The 26,492-nt window shown below is 41.0% G+C and overlaps 1 protein-coding gene across 1 annotated transcript in view; it reads right to left on the minus strand.

The window, feature by feature from the left end:
• Positions 1-25,282, minus strand: part of adcy5 (adenylate cyclase 5) — a gene marked incomplete at its 3' end in the record, with an annotated part of 77,082 nt that extends 51,800 nt beyond the window's left edge. The window contains 1 exon segment of the mRNA XM_034221712.1: positions 23,360-25,282. Within this exon segment, the coding sequence (XP_034077603.1) occupies positions 23,360-24,295 (936 nt within the window).
• Between the last annotated feature and the right edge of the window lie 1,210 nt (positions 25,283-26,492).

Raw genomic sequence — 26,492 nt, forward strand, 5'->3', positions numbered from 1 at the left:
CAGACAATGTATCCGACATTGTGTTTTTCAAAGGCAAACAGAGGATGACAAACTCGATGATATTTTAAAAAGGTTGCATAGTTTAGCATATGACTCATTTAAGTAATTCAGAACGACCCAACGGCTGTTTTTTTCTTACAAATTGAACTTTCCGCAAAAATATACCAACACATGAGAAGACCCTGAGTCATACAAATGGCACATTAACATAAAAAACAACCAAAATAAATCTGATTTAGTGTGCAGTAATAGAACAGCGTATAGTAAGAAACATCCATTTCAATCACAGAACCAGCATTTGAAAACAGACAAAAAAACGTTCTTATTTATAAACTTTTAAAATTAAAATAACCAAATGACTTTAACCTTTTCCAGGACAACTCTTTACGGAGTCTTGCCTTCATTTTGGGGCACATTCAGGGCCGTCCCTCCCTACAGGCCGATTATGCAGACCTCACCTTGCGGAGGGGGCCTCAACTGAGCGAGGCTCCACTAGCAGGTTTGCGTGGGGCCTCATGTTGGCCAGGGACGGGCCTGGGCACATCTGTAGCTTTACTCACTGAAAACATGCCGACTAGCAGAGGTCAGATGTTGTGCTAATGATATACCACAGCACAAACATGCCAATCAAGTTTTGAAGCTGATTGCAATTCTGCATGTGGCAGAGTACAAATCCATCAAGATCTGACGCAGGCAATCATGAGGGAAGAAAGGGAGACGTGTAAGACCAGGATTTGGGAAGGAAAGGAAAAGAAAGAAATAATATACAGTATATGTTGATATAGTATTTATTTTTCAAATGTATGGAGTGTCTCTTATTTTCAAAACTGACATGTAAGGGGTTTTATTAATTTATCTTTCATGACCCAACTGTCATTACATTTCAAAGTAACCATCAACACTGAAGACGTTAATAATTACATAGCAACTGTGCGTGGCTATTAGCGGTAATCTCTATTTTGCAAAGAGGCATTGCAAAGGGTCAGTTTGCACCAGATGTATTCATTTGACCCCATTCAAATATGTGCAAATATCACAGCAGCACCGAGACGCTGTGGGCTTGGCAGCACAGTCGTTGGTGCATTTTACCATATGATAATTATACGGTTTATTTCTGACGTATTTGTGCAGGTTTAGCAACCACAAAAGCTTTGCATTACTATTGTGAATTTGTCCTTGAATTATTAAGTTGCTGCTTTGTGTCCAGGGCCTTCATTCATAGAACATTCACCTCCACAATGATTATTGGCTTTGTATTGAATATCCATTTCGTATTCCAGCACATTTATATATGCTTTTTTCAACCATCATGGCGCCTGGTAGACACCACACACATAACTACAAAGACTATAACACATATGTTGGGCTTCATCACTTAGACGCAATATATATATATATATATATATATATATATATATATATTAGGGCTGTGCAATTAATCATATTACAATTTTGGCCTGCCACAATTACAAAAACAACATATTCGAAAAAAACTATTATTTTGCTTTGCTACTGTCACAGTGCACTGCAGCATATTTGATCTAATTTATTTTTATTTATCATATTTATATATGTTTAGTTGCTTGCGCTCCAAAATATTTGTTGATCTTGTTTATTGGTATTTATTATTTTGATATTATTTATTTAAATGTATCATTTATTTTTGTATTGGTTTTTCAGTTGAATTATACGTTCAGATCAACAGTTAAAAAGATACTGTTCAAATTATTATTTGTTTTAAAGTTCAATAAATGGATGTTTTCAAAGTCAATTAATCGTATTTAATAATTGTGATATTAATTATTAATTATTTGCCATAATCGAGCAGCCCTAATATATATATATATATATATATATATATATATATATACACACAGTTTATATAGATATATACACAGCTTGATATTTATTATTATTACTGGCTGCCATCTCATTCAACTACTGTAACATAATATATCATTACTTTGCAATACTTTTCTTTCACTACTGTTATATGGCTGATATCACTACTTCTACACTTATTTATGTATTGTTTTCCACCTGGACGGGTACTTTTGTAAATTGTAATTTGTGTAATTTCTATCTCTAATATTTGATGCATGCCTCTCTAATTTGTTGCCTCTACTTTTGCTGTAACAATATAAAATGTCCCCTCTGTGGGACTGATAAAGGTATTCTGATTTTTTACAGGACACAGTTGTTATTAAATGAGTGATTTATAGGAGAAATACACTGGGAAACGTCCTCTTGTCTTCCACCAAAGAGCTTTCAACACACAGAGTCATAGAGGACTGACCGAACGACCATTATGTTTCCAACTGTCTCTCACTAAAGCAAATCTACTGAGTCGATACTGAGGTCATGAGACTGCGCAGCTTTAAAGGGTGTTATTATCACCATCATAAAATCAATATCCCATCAACTGTAACACATTAGTAAAGCCGGCCATCATTAATGCATTACGACACTAAACATACTATAGCCAACATGTGTAAATAAACACCTTTAACAAACCTATTGTTCTCCAGGGCTGCAGTGATGAAATGTGAGTGGACGAGACTGCACCGAACCAACAGCGAAGTCATCAGTAAATAATATGTTACTGTACATTTTATTCATTTACACTCCAGGAGAAACTATCCTTCTGCTACTGTCTGTTATAAAACAGTTTCAGAGGCAGAGTGAGACACTGGTTTCACTGCAAAAACATCAATAGACTTATTTATGATAAAAATATGAAGTGTTAAGGCCCGACACACCAAGCTGACACCTAAGAACTGACACAGACGGACCCCCGACTGTTGTGTCGCCTCACGTCTCCTGCGTCTTGGCCATGTGTCGCACTGGAACACACCGCAAAGACTTCAGCCGACGGCCAAGGAACACGTACGAACTGCACATGCGTGAGTGGCCATAACTCTCCTTACCAGCAGGCGGCGGTAGTGTGTATTCGTCGTTCAAAAGAGGCAACAACCGGAAGACAGACTGCGTGATACACCGAGAGAAGAAGAACAGACTGCGTGATATAAACAAACAACAAATGGCGTGTGCATTCCATTATCCCTCTACAGCGAGAGAAGGCGGCGGCACGGCTGAAAAGACACGACGGTGCGGGACACACCAATCTGAGTAGGGCGTGTCGACGCCCATCGACGGCCAACATCGGCTTGGTGTGTCCGGGCCTTTAGGCTACAAGACAACTCCACAGAACTAGTTATGGAAGCTCAGAATAATGAACAAGGCGGGTCTAGTCCGAACTGAACATTTTACTATATATATTAACGCAGCAGTTTACATCAAGAACGGTAGTTGTAGTGTAAACATGCACTCGAAATCTCGTATTAATTTCAATATCAACAAACTGGAAAAACACACAAGAGACTTCCTTGCACTTCTAAATAAAAGCACTTCCTGTCAAACATTTCAAAGTTAAAGGTAGGGTAAGAGTGGAGAAACCAGCTCGAGTGCGCTAGAATTTGAAAGTACACAACCGAAAAAAATCTGCCCCTTCCTTCAGACTTCTTTACAGAGCCCCTCCTCCAACACACACGAACGCGCACATGACCAATGAGGGCACGAGATAAGTGTGTGCCCAGATGGAAGGCTGACAGGCAGGTAGGCCATCCAGTTACTTTAGCCGGGCCGGCTCAGATGATTGGTCGTGCTTTTTACAGCGTAACGGCTTCCACGGATGATATTTGACGTATTTATTGTCAAATTATTTAATGTATTCATTGTTATCGGGATGTTAAGAGCGTTCCATGGAATATAACAAGTGTTTCTGAAGTGAATTACCTACCCCACCTTTAAACTGAATTATTACCCTTACATTTTGAGGTAAATCGGGAAACAATATGCTTCAACATTTCTCCTGTAACTTATGTCAGAAAGCAAATAAACAAATGATTTCACTGCTTTAAATCAAACAAGTTACAACAGAGCATAAAGTGGTGTATATACAGTCATTGCTTCTCACATTCCGATTAACCCAGCTTCCATAGGCGGAGTTTGACATTTGCACTTGGGGGGGAAACTGTTTTTACTGACGTCAGTACACAGTCCAAACTATTGCGTGGGGTGCTACGGATACAGTATCAATAAAACCAGCGTTCACCGCACTGAGTATGACTTTTCCACATACGAACACAACTCGTCTCGTCATGCACGCCTCATGCACGCCTTACACCCGCCGTACACACACACTCATATGGAAGGGGCGGTCTCTCCCCCCAACAACAGTGCATTACATCTGTAAAACGTATCATAACTGTGCACATCTTATACTTATTTGATAACTACTATATCCCTTGGTTACTTGAACATGCTACAATAATATTAACCAGTGTTCTACTTAGTGCAGAAGTAGACGCCTTAAACGTCCCAGAAATTGGACGTTTTAAAAATCGCCGCATATCTTATTGTAATACAATAGCTGAATCACTTGTATGTAAAAAAAAAAGCGAGGGAACTTGTGTCCTTAACCTCATACGTCACACACACACACATCACACACACACACGTCACAACATGCGACTGCTCAAAAATGAAATTATTTCAAACAAAATATGATATTATTCAGATTTGTATTGTAACAATCATTATATTACATCTATTAAAATATTGATATACGAAATATTTGTATTGGAACAGTTTTAGAAGTAGTAATGCTCTAACATATTTCAGCCACTAGGGGGGGCAATGCCCCCCCGCAAAATCCGCCTATGCCAGCTTCCCCAAATATCTTTCTTTTTGGTGTCTATATACGCCGGGATCCGGAGTCATGGATGATCCTGCGGTCCTGTGTCCTGAATCGCGAGCCCTGGATCTTGAGTCGTGGCTGTGGTCCTGGATCATAGGTCCTGGATGGATATCCTCGTGGATTCATATTCCTATTATACACACATGCATTTCCAAACATTTGGACTACCTATGTTGCAAATGTATTATCTTTTCAATTTACACACGGCATCTATTGCACGTCTGTCCGTCCTGGGAGAGGGATCCCTCCTCTGTTGCTCTCCCTGAGGTTTCTCCCATTTTTCCCTTTAAACTGTGGGTTTTCTCCGGAAGTTTTTCCTTGTACGATGTGAGGGTCTAAGGACAGAGGGTCTAAGGACAGAGGGTGTTGTATTGTCATACTGATATTCTGTACAAACTGTGAAGACCACTGAGACAAATGTAACATTTATGATATTAGGCTATATAAATAAACATTGATTGATTGATTGATTCTCACTAAAACACAATTTTGCTCGCCATAAAACCTTCGCAAAAGTGCATTTTCTCAATCGCCTGCATTTTTTTTCTACTTCCTATCAGTGTTCTTCTTCATTGCTGTGTTTCTTAGGGTGCCGCCGCCACCTGTAGATCATTGAAACGCTGTGATACCGGTCAGAAACGTAGAGTATAAAACGTCTCATGTCTTTGTGAAAGAGAACAAACAAACCCAGGATCCATTCGTTAACAAAAAATAACTCCATGGTGCTTCATACTTGTTGTTGTACTTGTCACATTAATGTGAATGCAGCAGAGAGCTGTTGAGATGCCATAAATAAACCTGTCCACATCAAAACCAAACCAACACAGCTACATAAGCCAGGAAGTATGTTTTTATGTTATTAAAAAGGTGAGCGGTCTCTTGAATACAATTGAAAATTATTTTGGATTTCCATTCTGCAGCATGATTCATTTGCTGAAGCCTCGTTTAGGATAATGGATTTCTTCTATACAAAGAACTGGTGGAGCTTTGTTAACCTCACACAATTAATACATTCAAAACTCCAAAAAATACAAAGCCATGGAACACGAGCAGGCGGAGGAAGAGCTCATTTTAAAATAGTCACTGCACAAAATTAGAAGGGGCTCTATTCTGCTCATTTTCAGGTGTATATCAGTATGTAGTGTCTCTACTTTAAAGAGTCCTCTCCTGCTGATGTTCAGGTGTGTATCAGTATGTAGTGTCTCTACTTTAAAGAGTCCTCTCCTGCTGATGTTCAGGTGTGTATCAGTATGTAGTGTCTCTACTTTAAAGAGTCCTCTCCTGCTGATGTTCAGGTGTATATCAGTATGTAGTGTCTCTACTTTAAAGAGTCCTCTCCTGCTGATGTTCAGGTGTATATCAGTATGTAGTGTCTCTACTTTAAAGAGTCCTCTCCTGCTGATGTTCAGGTGTATATCAGTATGTAGTGTCTCTACTTTAAAGAGTCCTCTGCTGCTGATGTTCAGGTGTATATCAGTATGTAGTGTCTCTACATGTCTCCATGCTTTAATGTTCAAAAAGCTCTTTATTTTTCTCATACTGCCTGTGCTGCAGCACCTCTTTTCACCCTCTGTCTGAAACCAGAGCCCAGCCTGCTCTGATTGGTTAGCTGGCCGGCTTTGTTGTGATTGGTCAACCGTTTAGAGATGTCCCGCCCCTTAGCCTATCACGTACAATGTGTTGGAGCGCTAGCCAATAGAGAGGCGAAGTCCCTCCCTTTCCGGGGAGCTCCATGGGACCTTATTTCTGAAAAATCATGTATTGAAGTCAATGGAGAGAAAGATTATCTTTCGATCCCGTTTGAATTGTGCCACGAATTACACATATGATGTTTGTCAATTTAAAAGATAATTTTACAAGTCACATTTTTTAAATGTGTCGTAAAACTGTGAAGTAACACTTTTTTTGTGTGAAGCCGCTCAATGAACTACATCTCCCGTCTCGCACCACACACCCAGACGGCCGTCACGTTTCACTTCTTTCTTTCTGAATGAGGCGGAAAGTATTCAAAGAGGTGAAAATCACTTCAAGTCTGGGCGCGTTGAGAGCTGTACATACACACAAGGGGAGTTAGTCGGTTCCGTAAGAGCCAGCATGCGGGACCGGGACTCTGGGATTTGTAGTCTTTCTAGTGGCGTATTTTTCATAGTCTTATATTTCAACAGTTTTACGACAAACTGACTTTTTTGACACGGAAATTATTGTTTAAGATTGACAAACATCATATGTGTAATTAGTGGCACAATTTAAACGGGATCGAAAGATAATCTTTTCCGAAATAAGGTTCCCTGGGTCGGAGGTATATGGGCGGGACTTCGCCTCGCTATAGAAGCGCAAGTGTTACATTTCACACCAGCGCTTTTCCCTTTCTAGCTCCGAGCTAGAGCTTTTCTGGTTCAGCTCCGGTTTCCCTTTTCTGCTCCCGCTCTGTTCAGACCGCCCAGAGCCCGACTGGTGCTGCCGCTGCTGCGTCATGACGTCACCGTTTACATCGTTGATTTGCTCCCCAACGGCGTTACGGCGCTCACAACAACAACGGGGAACTGCGTCGGGTCGATGATCGTGTTGCTTTTAATCACACGAAGCCAGATTAAATTAAATAACGACTTCTCCAACCTTATACTTTGCTCCAGAGTGCCGTGGTTCATTGTTTATTAATGTGTTTCTGCAGCATTTACCGACCGCTGCAGTGTTGGCTGCTCTTCCACGGGAATGTATTCCCGTTAGCTCCCGGTTAGCTCACACTACAGCGGCCGCTCTAAGGTATTCACTGTCCGACTCACACAAGCAGCTGATACATATCCCCAATTCCCCTTAAGTGAATGTGTGTCATTCTGAATTGACGCTGTTTGGCATCACAACGCTGTTATGAAAGTTTCTCTGGTATAAAATGGGTGATGTTAGCATAGCAACCGAAGCTAAACTGACTACTTGCTATTGCTATCCTATTGTGGCATAAACCGTTTTCTACAGGCACATTTTACAGGCGTATTTTTATTAGGATTCTACTACCTGTGCAGCCCATGTATTGATTCCATCCGATAGTTGCTATAATACAAAACAAAACGTCTGCCTCTCTCCACAATGATCAATAACAGTGAACGGATGGTCAAAGTAAGGTACAAATAAACAGAATCACACGAAGCCTGGTTAGTGTTGCCTGACTTTATAAAGTGTGTTTATAAGCACTACTGCTTGTAGGAAGGCATGACAGTCGACCCATGTTCAGGGGAGGTGGGTTTAGTTTCCTGCCACCTCTTAGCTCCGACGCTCTTGCCTCTAGACCGACAATTTTTTGGAGCTGGAAGTGAACCGGATTCCGGAGCTAAGAGGCGGCGCAGCTGCGGTGTGAACAGGAAAAACCGGCACTTTTCAGCTCCAGCTCCGAGCCGGAGCCGAAAACGCGTTGTGTGAAAGAGACAATAATGTCACTTTGTTCAAGAAGTAAACAAAGGATTCCAATGGAGGCGTTTGGAGGGAGAGAACTTCGGCATTTTAACCTTTGCAGACCATTTACATGCACAAAAACCTGTATAAGGCACTACAGGAAAGGAAAACCCCCAAAATGCAGACAAGAGCCTCTTGAATGTGTTGGAGCGCTAGCCAATAGAAACGTGAGTGTTACATAGTGATGTCACTGTTTTCCGGAAGTAAACAAAGGAGTCCAATGGAGCCGTTTCATGCAGAGGGGGGCAGACCATTTACATGCACTAAAACATAACAAACTATAGTAAAGGGAAAACCTCAGAAAGCATAATAGGGCCTCTTCAACAACACAGCACAGATTATGAGAGTTTAAAAAGACACAACCAAGAAGCTTTAATAACGCTTGTTCTGGCCACTCATGGACATGTTTACGGATAATCTGTGTTTTATACAACACGTCTAACAAAAGTTAGTTGAAGCAGAAACCCGCCATGGCTTTTATCGAACGTGTAGGAAAAGAAAAAACGAAATGATTTAGCAAAGGACTTTGAAATGTAATATACGACAGCAGATACAGATGGTCATTAGAGTACAGACAAGTCATTGAGCGATGTTATCCAGAGATGTGTTCGCTCACAGGATGTGGAGAAGCTGAGGAGATGAACAAGAGGTTTTTCTTACATAAACTGTAGTATCTCACAATCTGGTCAGTTCCTTGTATTTTAATAAGGAGATTGATAGTTTTGCTCAGAAACAGATGAGGAGGAAATGTTTCCTTTAAGTTAATACAGATGGTAATGTTCCTCCTTCCTCAGAAAGAAAAGTGATCGCATGTATTCTCATTAAAAACATTGTATTGGTAATAGAGGATGTTGTGTCACCACTCATTGATATGTGTTTTTTCAATTAAATGTATTTAGTGACCAATACAGCTCTATCACTTCTCCCACAAAAGAAACATCTCGTTTGTTTATTTGACGGATGTTTTGACTTTCTTATGTGCTCCATAAATAAAGACGTGCTATAGTAAAATGTCTGTGGGTGAGAACTGTTTACTTCCCGGGGAAAATATTTATAGGCCAATATTGTATCTCTGTGGTTTGTCATGAGAAATGTTACTTCACATCTGAGAACCGTTTAAACCACAGTGTTTCATGAGGACATTAAGCATCATCAGTAATGTTAACAATGACAATTACCACAGAATAGGCTGGGACATTAAAGGTCCCCTATTATACTGTTTTTCATTACTTTATAGGTCTCAGATATATACAAAACATGTCTTTGAAGTGTTTGGCTCCAAACACCAAACAGATCATTGCAGCATTACCCATAATCCCCTCTGTTTCAACCCTGTTTCAAAAGTGCTGATTCTCTGTTACTTTAGATGAAAATAAGGAGCCCCTCCCCACGCCCCTCTGAGAGACATTTGGTTAAAAAGAACACAATAGGCGCGTTCACACCAAGTACTTTGCCGTACTTTTCCCGTTTAGTTCCGTTAGTGCCTGGAATTTTGCGTTCACACCAAAAAGAGAACTTAGTTCCGAGAACTTTTACCCCCATTTTTAGTGCCTGCTAGAGAGGTGGTACTATCCTGGGGAGAACAAAGTACCAATTTCGATTGGCTGGGTGAATTGCAAACCACGCCCCGTAAAACTCTGAAAAGTTTTGTGAAGCCGTCATTGTATTTGCTGGCATTAGCATTATTAGCATTAGCCCCGCGCACCAACGGAGAGATAGTAACTTATAGCAACACAAAAGAAAACATGGGAGCGGTGGAGATGAAGAGGTGTCGGCGTTCTGGAGATTTACTCGGAAGGCTTCAGTAGAAGCTGCTGGGAATCCCAGCAGCTTCTACTGAAGCCAGTCCCCAACTCCGGGGACTTCCGGCCGGGGACTTCGGGTGGCAGTATACGCCGTGAAGTTGTTTGCGGCCTGCCAGTAAACCCAAAGCAGAAGAAGAAGTGACGTCAGCGGCTTGATTTGCGTAATCTTCCCTCGGGGAACTTATTCCGGTGTGAACGCGATCTGTACTAAGTGCCATGGGGGTACTAAGTGCTGGGAACTAAGTACGGCAAAGTACTTAGTGTGAAAGCGGCTAATGGTGCTCTAGGAGGAGATTCAGGTGATAAGGGGGGGGGGGGGGGGGGGGGGTTACCTTGGTTGGTGATTGGCTAATGGTTACACAAGACATAACATCGTTATGACATCATAAAGTGGCCAAAATCTGATCAGCTCATTTTCAGACAGGTTTTTATAGAAATGGATCAAAAAGAGAGAGAATCTTTGTTCCTGAAACTTTCAGAGTCGCTTCAGTTTAAGATTCACCCTGTAATAGAAACATGTGATGGAGCATTACTAACCTGACTCAGATGCTTTGTTTCACCAAACCATCTAGGAGAGCTCCTTCGGAAGCCATTTGGAAAGGGCAGGCACTTTCAAAAATACTTGGCAGCTGATTGGATCAATCTGTCTGTCACCTTCTATCAGGGGCCACTTCTGATTGGTTAACAATGGCTGGTACATGTGGAGCACAGCACTTCTGATTGGTGTGGATGACTCACACACAAGAAGAACAAAAAAATAAATAAATTGCAGGCTTAGCGATTTGATAATCGCATCATTTCAAATCGCGATTTCGATTTCAAATCGATTAATCGTTCAGCCCTACTGTAGTATCATGTGTTTCATTCTTGGTGTTAGGCTTCTCGCTGAATATGCTTAATGAAAGACAGATTTTCCTATAAATAAAATCATTTTTAATACTAAATATCTTGGTTTCTTATTTTCTAAGGTCCCATTGTTCTGTCGTCTAACATGAAAAACATCTAGTTGTTATTTCCATTTCTTTATTTGCACTGCATTTCATATTTAGGTAATCCAAAAGCAATGGAAAGTAATCAAGTTACATTACAGGTAACTAGTAATTGTAACGGAATACATTTTTAAAGTAACCCTCCTAACCCAGATTACAGATGAACAGTACATCATGAAAAACACACATGAATAAATGGTAAAGACTCTGGTTGCCTGATGGGTTTCAAGTGTAAGCTGTGGATAACATCCTGCTTCAGTAGAGTGAACAATACTTCATAGAAAACAGCTAACAAAAAAACATTGTGAGACTGAAGTGGATACAGAAAGGCTTTTGCAATAATAAGTGCTTTTGCAATAATAACAATAACCATCAGAAACTGGGCTGGTCGGGAGGAACCAGAATCATACGATTACATAACGCGCTCTCCGATGATTTACCTCGCTCCACTAATAATTCCATATTAGAGATGCGTACTATAATTATTTATAATTCCCCGTGCAAATAATAGCACCATGAGTCTAATTAGTTTGTTTGCTACGCAGGAATTCAAAGTTAATGAACGTCAGATGAGCAGAATGAAGCCCAACAGCCAAGTGTTGCTCAGCTCACCACAGCGGAAACATAACAAAGTGGAAACAATCGGCTTTAAATTTCACTGTCAATTTGATCGTAATTAGAACAACAGGAAGACATTAAGAAGAGAGGAAGCATTGTCTTTTATTGTTGGGAGAAAATATCTAAACTGAAGCTCAAACAACCAGTTTTCATAAACATTTCCCGGAGTCTCTGACCAGAAAGTATGCTCAGTGAAAAGTGACATGTTAAAAGCAAAAGTAGTCAACTCTGACTGCATGTTAAACAGACTTGATGTTAGCCAGCTGCTGTCTTCCTGCAGCTCCTATATTCTTCTTTTTTGTACCCACTACTACAGGCACAAAGGACGGTGGGATAAGGGATGCTTAATATCAAGCCCTTATGATGATTGATAGACTTAAAAGTTCAGGTGTATATCAGTATGTAGTGTCTCTACTTTAAAGAGTCCTCTCCTGCTGATGTTCAGGTGTATATCAGTATGTAGTGTCTCTAATTTAAAGAGTCCTCTCCTGCTGATGTTCAGGTGTATATCAGTATGTAGTGTCTCTACTTTAAAGAGTCCTCTCCTGCTGATGTTCAGGTGTATATCAGTATGTAGTGTCTCTACTTTAAAGAGTCCTCTCCTGCTGAGGTTCAGTTGTATATCAGTATGTAGTGTCTCTACTTTAAAGAGTCCTCTCCTGCTGATGTTCAGGTGTATATCAGTATGTAGTGTCTCTACTTTAAAGAGTCCTCTCCTGCTGATGTTCAGGTGTATATCAGTATGTAGTGTATCTACTTTAAAGAGTCCTCTCCTGCTGATGTTCAGGTGTATATCAGTATGTAGTGTCTCTACTTTAAAAAGTCCTCTCCTGCTGATGTTCAGTTGTATATCAGTATGTAGTGTCTCTACTTTAAAGAGTCCTCTCCTGCTGATGTTCAGGTGTATATCAGTATGTAGTGTCTCTACTTTAAAGAGTCCTCTCCTGCTGATGTTCAGGTGTATATCAGTATGTAGTGTCTCTACTTTAAAGAGTCCTCTCCTGCTGATGTTCAGGTGTATATCAGTATGTAGTGTCTCTACTTTAAAGAGTCCTCTCCTGCTGATGTTCAGTTGTATATCAGTATGTAGTGTCTCTACTTTAAAGAGTCCTCTCCTGCTGATGTTCAGGTGTATATCAGTATGTAGTGTCTCTACTTTAAAGAGTCCTCTCCTGCTGATGTTCAGGTGTATATCAGTATGTAGTGTATCTACTTTAAAGAGTCCTCTCCTGCTGATGTTCAGGTGTATATCAGTATGTAGTGTCTCTACTTTAAAAAGTCCTCTCCTGCTGATGTTCAGTGTATATCAGTATGTAGTGTCTCTACTTTAAAGAGTCCTCTCCTGCTGATGTTCAGGTGTATATCAGTATGTAGTGTCTCTACTTTAAAGAGTCCTCTCCTGCTGATGTTCAGGTGTATATCAGTATGTAGTGTCTCTACTTTAAAGAGTCCTCTCCTGCTGATGTTCAGGTTCATATCAGTATGTAGTGTCTCTACTTTAAAGAGTCCTCTCCTGCTGATGTTCAGGTGTATATCAGTATGTAGTGTCTCTACTTTAAAGAGTCCTCTCCTGCTGATGTTCAGGTGTATATCAGTATGTAGTGTCTCTACTTTAAAGAGTCCTCTCCTGCTGATGTTCAGGTGTATATCAGTATGTAGTGTCTCTACTTTAAAGAGTCCTCTCCTGCTGATGTTCAGGTGTATATCAGTATGCAGTGTCTCTACTTTAAAGAGTCCTCTCCTGCTGATGTTCAGGTTCATATCAGTATGTAGTGTCTCTACTTTAAAGAGTCCTCTCCTGCTGATGTTCAGGTGTATATCAGTATGTAGTGTCTCTACTTTAAAGAGTCCTCTCCTGCTGATGTTCAGGTGTATATCAGTATGTAGTGTCTCTACTTTAAGAGTCCTCTCCTGCTGATGTTCAGGTGTATATCAGTATGTAGTGTCTCTACTTTAAAGAGTCCTCTCCTGCTGATGTTCAGGTGTATATCAGTATGTAGTGTCTCTACTTTAAAGAGTCCTCTCCTGCTGATGTTCAGGTGTATATCAGTATGTAGTGTCTCTACATGTCTCCATGCTTTAATGTTCAAAAAGCTCTTTATTTTTCTCATACTGTCTGTGCTGCAGCACCTCTTTTCCCCCTCTGTCTGAAACCAGAGCCCAGTCTGCTCTGATTGGTTAGCTGTGATTGGTCAACCAGCTTAGAGATGTCCCGCCCCTTAGCCTATCACGTACAATGTGTTGGAGCGCTAGTCAATAGAAGCACAAGTGTTACGTAGAGATCTCACTATGTTATGGAAGTAAACAAAGGAGTCCAATGGCACTCAACAACTATGGGATTTTAGCCTTTGCAGACCATTGACATGCACAACAACCTATATAAACACACCAGAGGAAAGGGAAAAGCATAAAAGGGCCTCTTTAACATAAACAAATATTTTTGGCCGATATCTAAAAATAATTCAGTGCATATTTTCCACTTCCTGTGAAAACCAACAAAGTGCAGAGGGGCAGTAATGCTTTGTGAAGTCATGTCTCCTTTTGACGCAGTACACACAAACGGACGGTAGAAAATACACAGGTGTTCCCGGGGTGGCACTAAGAGGAGCTTGATGGTGTTTGTGAAATAAAATCTGTTGCTAAGCTACAAGAGCAGTTTTCTGGACTCACAGGGGAGTGTGTCAGGAGTGTTTTTCTGAAAAGTACTCATCCATGTTTGGTTCAAATATGATCTCCAAAACAGCAGCATCCTCGGCCTCCAAGGGAACTCTCTCTCTAAAATATGATTAATCAAAGCAAACAGCAGCTGGAACAACTGTGTATTTTCAACGCTGAACCAAAGGATGTGAAATCTGATGTTTAGATGAACCACGTATCAATAGTTACCATTAAATCAGATATACAGGGTCTGACGATTAGACTGAAGAACTCTACTGTGCACCAGTCAATCCTACAATGAAATAATCAAATGTACATTAAAGGCTCTTGAACACATTGTCTCCAGTGATTGTGATAGTATGTTAAAGAGTCCTCTCCTGCTGATGTTCAGGTGTATATCAGTATGTAGTGTCTCTACTTTAAAGAGTCCTCTCCTGCTGATGTTCAGGTGTATATCAGTGTGTAGTGTCTCTACTTTAAAGAGTCCTCTCCTGCTGATGTTCAGGTGTATATCAGTATGTAGTGTCTCTACTTTAAAGAGTCCTCTCCTGCTGATGTTCAGGTGTATATCAGTATGTAGAGTCTCCACTTTAAAGAGTCCTCTCCTGCTGATGTTCAGGTGTATATCAGTATGTAGTGTCTCTACTTTAAAGAGTCCTCTCCTGCTGATGTTCAGGTGTATATCAGTATGTAGTGTCTCTACTTTAAAGAGTCCTCTCCTGCTGATGTTCAGGTGTATATCAGTATGTAGTGTCTCTACTTTAAAGAGTCCTCTCCTGCTGATGTTCAGGTGTATATCAGTATGTAGTGTCTCTACTTTAAAGAGTCCTCTCCTGCTGATGTTCAGGTGTATATCAGTATGTAGTGTCTCTACTTTAAAGAGTCCTCTCCTGCTGATGCTCAGGTGTATATCAGTATGTAGTGTCTCTACTTTAAAGAGTCCTCTCCTGCTGATGTTCAGGTGTATATCAGTGTGTAGTGTCTCTACTTTAAAGAGTCCTCTCCTGCTGATGTTCAGGTGTATATCAGTATGTAGTGTCTCTACTTTAAAGAGTCCTCTCCTGCTGATGTTCAGGTGTATATCAGTATGTAGTGTCTCTACTTTAAAGAGTCCTCTCCTGTTGATGTTCAGGTGTATATCAGTATGTAGTGTCTCTACTTTAAAGAGTCCTCTCCTGCTGATGCTCAGGTGTATATCAGTATGTAGTGTCTCTACTTTAAAGAGTCCTCTCCTGCTGATGTTCAGGTGTATATCAGTATGTAGTGTCTCTACTTTAAAGAGTCCTCTCCTGCTGATGTTCAGGTGTATATCAGTATGTAGGGTAGGGTCTCTACTTTAAAGAGTCCTCTCCTGCTGATGTCCAGGTGTATATCAGTATGTAGTGTCTCTACTTTAAAGAGTCCTCTCCTGCTGATGTTCAGGTGTATATCAGTATGTAGTGTCTCTACTTTAAAGAGTCCTCTCCTGCTGATGTTCAGGTGTATATCAGTATGTAGTGTCTCTACTTTAAAGAGTCCTCTCCTGCTGAAGTTCAGGTGTATATCAGTATGTAGTGTCTCTACTTTAAAGAGTCCTCTCCTGCTGATGTTCAGGTGTATATCAGTATGTAGTTTCTCTACTTTAAAGAGTCCTCTCCTGCTGATGTTCAGGTGTATATCAGTATGTAGTGTCTCTACTTTAAAGAGTCCTCTCCTGCTGATGTTCAGGTGTATATCAGTATGTAGTGTCTCTACTTTAAAGAGTCCTCTCCTGCTGATGTTCAGGTGTATATCAGTATGTAGTGTCTCTACTTTAAAGAGTCCTCTCCTGCTGATGTTCAGGTGTATATCAGTATGTAGTGTCTCTACTTTAAAGAGTCCTCTCCTGCTGAAGTTCAGGTGTATATCAGTATGTAGTGTCTCTACTTTAAAGAGTCCTCTCCTGCTGATGTTCAGGTGTATATCAGTATGTAGCGTCTCTACTTTAAAGAGTCCTCTCCTGCTGATGTTCAGGTGTATATCAGTATGTAGTGTCTCTACTTTAAAGAGTCCTCTCCTGCTGATATTCAGGTGTATATCAGTATGTAGTGACTCTACTTTAAAGAGTCCTCTCCTGCTGATGTTCAGGTGTATATCAGTATGTAGTGTCTCTACTTTAAAGAGTCCTCTCCTGCTGATGTTCAGGTGTATATCAGTATGTAGTGTCTCTACTTTAAAGAGTCCTCTCCTGCTGATGTTCAGGTGTGTATCAGTATGTAGTGTCTCTCCATGTCTCCATGCTTTAATGTTCAAAAAGCTCTTTACTTTTCTCATACTGTCTGTGCTGCAGCACCTCTTTTCACCCTCTGTCTGAAACCAGAGCCCAGTCTGCTCTGATTAGCTTTTGTAAACCGTTTACATGCAACAAAAACACTATAACACACTACAGGAAATAGAAAACTAAAAACAGCACAATAGGGCGCCTTTAATTGTTTGTTTCCTTGTTTACTCTCTTAATATGTGTCCTTGGTGATGTTACAAATGAAGCTTACTGTGATGCAAGAACATTTTTAGACTTTATCTGACAGTAAAAGTATTATGGTCTGGTATCAGATGGTATCGTAGATTGTGATTTGACACTTTTCCTGTTCTCCTGCAGGAGAGGAAAGTGGTTAAAGGTGTGTCTTTAGGGTCTGACCCTCAGAGGGAAATTAAAAGCGTGTGTTGAAGCAGGACTCAGAGGGATAGGGTTTAAGAAGGCAGGTGAAGGAAGATGGATAATTGGGACATCTGTTTTGAGTTGCAACACATTACCAGCAAGTGGCCATTCAATTAGACCGCCTGACACCACTGGGTCCTCTGTGCGTTTGGAGAGAGGGCAGAGAGGAAAGGAAGCATATTGTATCTTCATTTCCACTGTAGGTCTAGATCTTTTTACAATACTGCAAGTCACCAGCAACAGATCATACTGAAGATTATTTCTGCTAAGTAGTCATTTCGTTATACCTCATAAATGTTTTGTTTTAAAGAGAAAAGACAAGAAGGTGTAAGGGAGATATATTAAGTGTTTTTACTTTGATTTGTTCTCTTGGTTTCCTCGCTTGGCTAGAATTTGTATTGCTCTTGCTCTTTTGACACATAACTGATATTTTTTAATATCCTCCACTGATTTTACACATCAAAAGCTGTTTCCAAGTCTCTAGGAATGCTATCAAATCCGAGGCTTCAGATCAAGGCAACATTTGCTGCTACATACCTAATCAGAATGATAAACTGCATATATATATATATATATATATATATAGTGTCAACAGCCTTTTCAAACCACTTTCACAGAAACATTTTTTAGTCAATTCAAGGCAGTTAAAACCTTCAAGATAATTAGATGAAGCCCAGATATAGCTTCCTGAACTTTGTCCAAACTTCTAAAAAGTTATTTTAATAAAAAAACAAAAAAACAGGATGACAAGAGGTGTGTGCTGCATCATGACCTGCAAACATCTGTCTCCCTATGCTTAAGAAATCATCCGTTACAAACCTCAGCTACAGAAAGTGAGTTTGAATGGCCTTGTTTTCAGCAAACAGACGACACCACACTAATAATATGTGTAAATACACCCTAAAAGTGTCTTATTATCACCCGTGTTATCAACCAAATACATGACGTTATTGATTTATGCCTTGGCATCAGGGGCGGACTTGGCCATCGGGACTTTCGGGACGAATCCCGATGGGCCGGTACTGAAGTGGGCCGGTCGGACGAGTCACTAGCACCCACCCAGTTGACAATTTACTAGCGGTAATTACTTGCGGTACCGAGATGGGCCGGTCGAGAGTCCCAGGCTGATTTGTAGTCCCAGTCCGCCCCTGCTTGACATTGATGATGAGTAAAAAGGAATAATGTTGGAACAATGTTTCTTGAGCTCACAACATTGAGAAGAAGAAAAAAGGCGACCCCTCCCTCAAAGGCCTCCATGATTGAATGTAGTAATAAGTGTTGCAGATCACATGATTAGCACTTTAATGTTGTCAGTAAAAGGCCTAGGAGAAGTGGAAAGTAACAATGAAAGACTTGTGCTTCACTTAAAGATTGACTGATCATATGAGAGTTATCCATGGCTCAGAGCTGTATCACTTAAAAACAAAACTTCACCTGTATGAAAGTTGAAAAAGAAAGAGAAATCCTTGTCCTAGCTTTGCAGGGTTTTGATTTCCGGAACAACCCTTCAGGCTAAAACAGATGAAAGATCACAAGGTTGAGTGCTTTTCCAAAGACTTGGGGAAAAACTCAGCATAGTCCTGGTAACACATACACAAGAAACGTTGTTATCTTGGGATCTCCCATAGCAGCAGCGGTCTAACAGAGGGACGTGCCGGCTCCTATGTAAACAGATATGCTAAAAACAACAGCATGGTGAGGAAAGAACAACAAATACAGGAGCTCGTTCCCACACACTCACATCGAATGACAATGTGGCTTTCGCAGAAATACAAATAGATGCAGGGTCACATGCCTTTCACACAGAACTAAACCATCAGCTGGGGTTTTAGCTCTGAAACCAAACATTAGATTCCAAGAAGAAGCAAAAAGGATGTAAGAATCCTTTCACCATGTGACAAAGTTGTGACTGTTCATGTACTTTCACAGGGTTTTCAAACGGCAACTCAACCATTTTTTTTGTAAAGTTGGATACATAACAGGTCCAGATATACTGTGGGACAATTCTTTCTATTTTCAGAGAATATATATATTAAAGAGCACCTCATTTCACCCTCTGTCTGAAACCAGAGCCCAGTCTGCTCCATATTAGTTGTTTAAGTCTCTACTGTGACATGGCTCCATGCTCCGATTGGTTAGCTGGCCGGCTCTGTTGTGATTGGTCAACCTCTTAGAGATTGGCCCCTTAGCCTATCACGTACAATGTGTTGGAGCGCTAGCCAATAGAAGCACAAGTGTTACAAAATGATGTCACTATGGAACAGAAGTAAAGGAGTCCAAGGGGTATAATACTCTAGAAGAGCCACATTGTTAGAGAAAAAGTTTACAAGCAGCACATGGCCTGATAATTACAGTTACATTTGTGAGCAGCCAAAAGAATAATGTACACACACACAGAAACACACACACACACACAGAAACACACACACACACACACACTTTGTACCATGCAATTAAGTGTACCTTTAAATAATGGTGGAAAATTAAAGTCATTTAGGTAAGCACCTTTATTACAGACTAAGTCCAGCAGCCCTGGAGAAATGTTTTGAAAGCGGTATTGATGTTGTAAAACAAATACCAGGGGCATTTGGAGTTAATAAGGAACATGTAGACTAAGCAGCAGCACATTAAAACTCTCCCCTGAAACCATCCACTGAAAGTTCATTACAAGCCCAGATAAAGAAAAATAAACAACCTGGAATCAGTCTTTCCAAAGCTTAGGGCAAACAACCAAAACAACTTAAAGTTCAGGTATTTATCCTGCAGTTTGCCCTTTCACTTCATAATAAAACAAGCACTATGTAAATATGAATCATATCTGTGTTTGGAAACCTGCTTTAAGGTCAGCGTTAAAAAGGTGGAGACACATATCTCATGTGATATGTGTCTCCATATACGCCGGGATCCTGAGTCGAGGCTAATCCTCTTGCTGTAGTCCTGTGTCCTGGATCCTCTATCCTGAGTACTGGATCTGAGTCCTGGACTTCGAGTCGTGGCTGAACCTGTCTCTGCGGTCCTGCCTGACTCATCATACTACTTCCCTGATGGCTCCCACAGGATTGCTGACATCCTCGTGGATTCATCTTCTTATTACAGACACATGCATTTCCTAACATTCGGTCTATATGCTGTAAAATGTATTATCTCTTCGATTTACACACGGCATCTATTGCACGTCTGTCCGTCCTGGAAGAGGGATCCTTCCTCTGTTGCTCTCCCTGAGGTTTCTCCCATGTTTCCTTTAAACTGTGGGTTTTCTCTGGAAGTTTGTGAGGGTCTAAGGACAGAGGGTGTCGTATTGTCATACATATATCCTGTACACACTGTGAAGTCCACTGAGACAAATGTAACATTTGTGATATTGGGCTATATAAATAAACATTGATTGATTGATCAGCTGCAGGATAAATGTGAAGACTTTCTGATTTTCATTTTAAATATTTATCATCCAGAGTTGTTGTTTCTTTCTGTAATGAGTACTTTTACTCCTACTTCAAGAACATTTTCAGTACGAAATAACCACATGGTAAAGTGTGTTTTTGTTAGTCAAATAAAAAATACATGATACATAGAAACTGAATATTTGCAAACGAAAGTAACAAGAGGAACAATATGGTAAAATATATATGATACAACATTTTTATATAATTTGGACAGTATATGGCCATATCACAGTCCTTATGACAACAATCTGACTTTCGGTGGCGACGGACAAACTTCAGACCTTCCTTTTTATATAATTTACAATCTAACAAATGCCTCCAAATTACAGTCAAGTATAAGAAAGTTACTGGCCCCATTTACACGGGAACGCAAGCGAACCGAATTCGATATCAAAAAAGTCTTCCGTTCACACGGATACGGCTCAATAAACGTGTCCCTTCACACGAGACCGCTCGACCCGCTGGAGAAGCTGTAGTACATATGCCGGGCCTGTAAGTGGCGCTGTACTTCCGCCACAAAATACACCAAAAGCAGCGAAGAAGACCCCTGAGCATGGTTGCCTGGTTGCCCTTCTGTTTATTCTCTGTGGTGGATTTAGCAACATGTAGTTCATGTAGTTCTCCATGTCCACTTGTTGCTGATGGTTGTGGTAGAGGAGCTGTAGATTTTTGCACTAACATCAGTAGCTACTGTCAGTAGCTATGGCTTCATCGTTATCAGGAAATGATCGTATAGGGCGTACACACTGAGCCGTTTGGCCCCCAGAGCGTTCCGGTTGCAGATCTATCCACCTTGGGACCTGTTATCCCATTTGCGGGGTCCGTTTCCGCGGTTCTGTTACGGCCTCGTGTGAACGAACGGGCTATACGAAAGAGAAAAGTAGCCGATACAACCCGTTTCGTTCCCTGTAAACAGCACAACTGTCTCTGAGAGAGTCTGTGATTAATAGTTTCTAGGAAACTCCATCTAAATGCAAGAATATCTTACAGTGTAATATATAAAGTAGAGAGAGGGAGAGGGGTACTTGTGTGCAAAACATATAGCCTTCTGCAGCCTGAGGGGCAACAAGCCAGCTGACAAAGTTTCCATAGCAACCAGCAGATACAGTACATCCCATAGTAAAGTCTTTGTCTACAAAACACTGTAGCGCAATGCTAATTAATTAATGTTTGTTAAAGAGTCAACTGTATATAAGGAAACTGTTTATTTTATGCTGCACTTGAATGTCTTTTTTTTGTATTTACTTAAGGAGTTGATAAGACCTTAGGGGCTTTTCCAAGCATCTTTTCTGCACTAGTTTCCACTAAATGCCTCGCTGGTCAGCCAAAGTGCACATGACCATGAGTTTGCCTGAATGCTGTTAGGTTAGTACTAAAACTATCAGACAGAATCTACACTTAAAGAGGCAAATTTGAGGATTTTCATTCAAGTAAATGTCTGTTAAGTCAGCATATCATAAAAGGAGTTAACACAATAGTGATGGAGCTTATTCCCAGTGATACAAGTATTGTAATATTTATATATATGTGTTACAAATTGTGGCGACACACAAAGAATGGAACTATGCAAACAAAAATATTCGAGTAAATATAGGCCTAGAGTATGTCACGATAGAAACAAATGTTGGTCAAATGAATACGATATATAAACTTTAACGTAAATGCATCAACAACAACACTCCAGACTCATGAACTCTAAGCACAATTCCACCATTTTCACTCAAAAATAAATACTTAAAATCAACCTCCACTGAAGTACAAAAGAGATTGCCCATTTTAAAACCCAAGTGTGGTTCAGCTAACCTCGGTCAGACCACATTTAATTAGATGTTTCAAGCCTACTTGTTTTAAATGACCTCACTCCAAACAAGTGGCAAAAACCTTCCCCTCTCCAAGAACTCAGACACTTAATACACACAAAAGTGACCCTTAAAGTGGTGTGAGGAATTAACCCTGCAGCAGGAGGTGGTGTCACTTTGTCATTTTAGCCTTTTTAAGAGTCTGTACGGAGCGGTTTTTGCAGCAACATTTCTCCACTGCCCATTAGATCAGCTAATACAGAACAAGCTACTTATTAAAGTACTAGCAGTGGTGTAACATAGATTAACTCAAGCAAGTACAATTTTGGGAGACTTGTACCTTACTTGAATATTTCAGATTTGTGCTACTTTGTACTTCTACTCCAATACAATTCAATAAATTGTTTTGTATCTAATACCTTTAGTTACTTTACAGATGTGGATGAATGATGTGAAATATAAATCAGACTTTAGTTCCACCTGGAGTAAATTCACAAGCTACCCTGCAGTATACAAAGTCATTGAAACTAGCTGCACCTTTAGCAGCTTTGAGAACACTTTCATGCATCAATAATTATAATCATATTCAATTGGTATATCAGGGAGAATTCAAATGTATTCTGTATATTTTATTATGTGTATTCGTAGATGCTCTTCAGTACATGTGTAATTTATATGTAAATGTTTTCTTTTCATGTTTATTTTATTCTATTCTATTTGTAAGAAATGTTGTAACTCTTGTAAATGACTGTCAACAATGCTACTGTGGAGGAAAACAATGTCCCAACTTCTCAATACTATTCTGAAATGGCCAATCTGCACGAGTACTTTAACTGTTGGTACTTTAAGTAAATGTTGATGCCAATACTTTTGTACTTTTACTTGAGTAACATTTTGATTGCAATACTTTTACTATTCATACACTCTGGTACTTCTACTTTACTCAAGTACAAGATCTGAGTATTTCTACTTTTACACAAGATCTGAGTACTTCTCCCACCTCTACACACTGCTGGTCACAGTTGCTTCTGATCCTATTTGACTGTTAAGCATCAACAAGTTGAGCAGCAGCAGGGAACTTTAAAGGAAGTGCCCAAAGCTCTGCTGTGCGTTATTGCGCACAGAGAGAGAGAGAGATCATTAGAAAGAAAGCTCATCACATACCTGTTTCCAGAGAAAGCTGTCAATGTCGTTTAACATCCAAGAAACAGCCACGTGAATGGCAGAAAGAATAGCTCCAGTGACGACTGCTGCGCGCATCCTGACGGGCAGCAGCGTGTAGATGACATGGATGAAGAACACGGTCCACCAGATGCCCTCCGACGCACTTCTGGGCCGAACGAACAGCACTCCGATCACCTGGATCACCATCACCAGCAGGATGACCACGTAGCACACGATCCACATGTGGTCCTGGTGAAACGCGTTCCTGTTGCACACCACCATGAGAACCAGGGTGAGGAAGATGGCCACGGGAAACACCACCGCGAACGTCACGCTGGGCTTCTCTGGGCCACCGGAGCAGTGGAAGCTCAGCATGACCGTGAACACCAGCACCAGCACCGACATGAGCATCGTCAAGCTGCTCTGGTTCAGCCGGAAAAAGTAGCGCTGGTAGAGCCGCTCCAACTTCTCCGACTGGAACTTCTTGGATTTGAAAATGTGCATAACGCTGGTGCAGCACGCCACTAAGGAAAAGTTTACTTCGGGCATGACCTCCTCCTCGTCGCTCCTCGCCTTGGCCCTGCGCTCATCCAGTCCTAACTCCACAGACTTGGGTCTCACCTCGCCGTCTGGACGCTTAGGGGACGACGCACGGTTTTTGTCCTCGCCATGGTCCTGCCAAGCGGACCTGGACCTGAAGCTGACCCTACTGACGGTGGTGGTGGTGGCTCGCCCGCCGGGCTGCCGGTGCTCCAGGTCATCCTCCTCCCTCCACCGACTGTTGGTCCGGGTGAGCTTCTTGCGCGGGGATCTGGCTGAGTATGGGCACCCGTTGGCCACGGACTCAGACTCTCCCCAAGCTGATCTGTGCTCGGTCCCTCCCCTCAACCCGGGGGCACCGACGCCGGGTGGGCTGACACTGTTTGATCTAGACATGGTGGATAAAAAGGAGGCAACAGACAGAAATGTGCCTCTATAAATAAATGCTGCGGGGAATAAAGTTGCTGAATGTCAGGAAACGATTAAGTTCCAAAGATTATAAATCTTTCAAACGTTGGATTTTCCATAGTTGTTGCCTTCATTTAATCTCTCATTTTCATCTAAAAATCCAAACTAGATGAGATTATCCAAAGCAATAGTGCTGAAAAGCTCTGGGAATTAATTAAAAAAAACAATTGAACATGCGTAGAAACACAGGGGAGCCACTCCAGGTGGATTTGGCTCTACATCATTGGGCCCAATTAACCACCATCCATGGAGGGGTTGCACGTCAGAGCGCGCTGTAGCCTATAGAGGAAATAAAACCATTACACAACTCAGATAGTCCCCCAGAGATCATGGCGCAACACCATCAATTACGCTGTGAACCCTGTATCTGCGGACATGTTTCCCGCATAGAAAGGCTTTGCGGCCATACAAAAAGACGGAGGGAAATAAAAAAGGTGAATCCCATGGTTGCTGGTCCCGTCAAGTCTCGATGCACCTGCACTGTCCTAACATGCAGGCTGGACGGAGGGGGGAGCCTCTCACCATAAAAAGCATCATCACGATCCTGATCGGAGGGGAAAGTCAGCCGCTGCTCGTCCTGCAGAAAACAGCTCCATGCTCCATGTTGCAGCCTGTGTTAATGCACGGTCAATTTATCGCCAACCTCTGCCCCGAAGCAATGTCCCAACAGCTGTCCATCACTGCCCAAATCCCCAGAGAGCGACTCCTGGTTTGATTTGTAGCCAGACTCCTTGGCGCACAGACAGTCCGCAGCAGCCGTGCCGCGTTTCACTCCGTTTCTACCCGGTGGAGAGGTGTCGTGTTCCCGCAGCCTCGGACAATCCTCTCGGTGTGTGTTTTGAGCGTGGCATCATAACACATTTACCGCTGATTGCTGCTTTAATGGTCATTCAACCAAGTGTGCTTCCTGCAGTCCGCCTCTCCGCCGAGCTTCCATTGGCAAAGGACGAATGGTGAGTCACGATTTGGCGAGCTCTCATTGGACTACAGACCTGTCAATCAAATTGAAGACAGGCTGTGAGACCCTCGACCGCTTTCGATGAATGGGCGGTTCTCACAGCTGGAGAGACCCCTGACTCACACACACACACACACACACACACACACACACACACACACACACACACACACACACACACACACACACACACACACACACACACACACACACACAGGGGTGTTTAAGTTGACAGAGAACCCCAGTTTTCCATTGTTAATCAAATTGGGGTCCTATAACAAAAAATAAATGTACCTTTTTTGATAAAACAATATTTTCTGATTTCAGCTTAAAATAAGTGGATGGTGCCTTTTCAACTCAAACTTTGCCTTTTCAACTCAAACTTTGCCTTTTCAACTCAAACTTTGCCTTTTCAACTCAAACTTTGCCTTTTCAACTCAAACTTTCAACAAAATTATCAACTTTCAAATAATGACTTGTATTTCCTTTGTGTTGTTTGGATTCATTATGTTGTAATCTTATTTGGGGTAGTAGTAGTAGAACCTTTATTTATCCAGGAAGAACAATATAAGCACATTGCTTCTTTCTTTTCTACATGAATACTTATTTATTTTTGCTTATTAAAAGGCTGTTGTGTATGCTCACTGATAGTCCTGTCACTATCATGCAGATTTTGTGCATCATGGGTTAACGTCGTCAATCACTCCTTTAATACAAAATATTGGTAATCAATTAAAGTATTGAGCTACTTGTCAGATAGACATTTCATGCATGAATGGGTATGATGTGGAAGAAGTAGTCCAATGAATTGCTTATTGTAAAAATATACTCTGTTACAAGTCAAAGTCCTGCGTTCAAAGTCTAACTTTAGTAAGAGTACAACAGTATTGGCATCAAAATATAAGTGAAATTCTAAGTAAAAGTACTCGTTAGGCGCAGTTAAATTCACCTAATTTGAGTATCAACATATAAAAGTAATGTAACCTGATAATGTAATGATCAATACAAGATAAAAGATATATCAGTAAGATGTTTTTATTTAAGTGTATATGTAAGACAACAGAACAACGTGAGCTTAGAAAAGAAGAAACCAAGATACTTCGTGTCAAAAATGATTTTATTTATAGTAAAACCTGCCTTTCATGAAGCAAATTCAGGCATCCTGTT

This window comes from Gymnodraco acuticeps, unplaced genomic scaffold (assembly GCF_902827175.1).
Source record: "Gymnodraco acuticeps unplaced genomic scaffold, fGymAcu1.1, whole genome shotgun sequence".
NCBI classification, from domain to species: Eukaryota; Metazoa; Chordata; class Actinopteri; order Perciformes; family Bathydraconidae; genus Gymnodraco; species Gymnodraco acuticeps.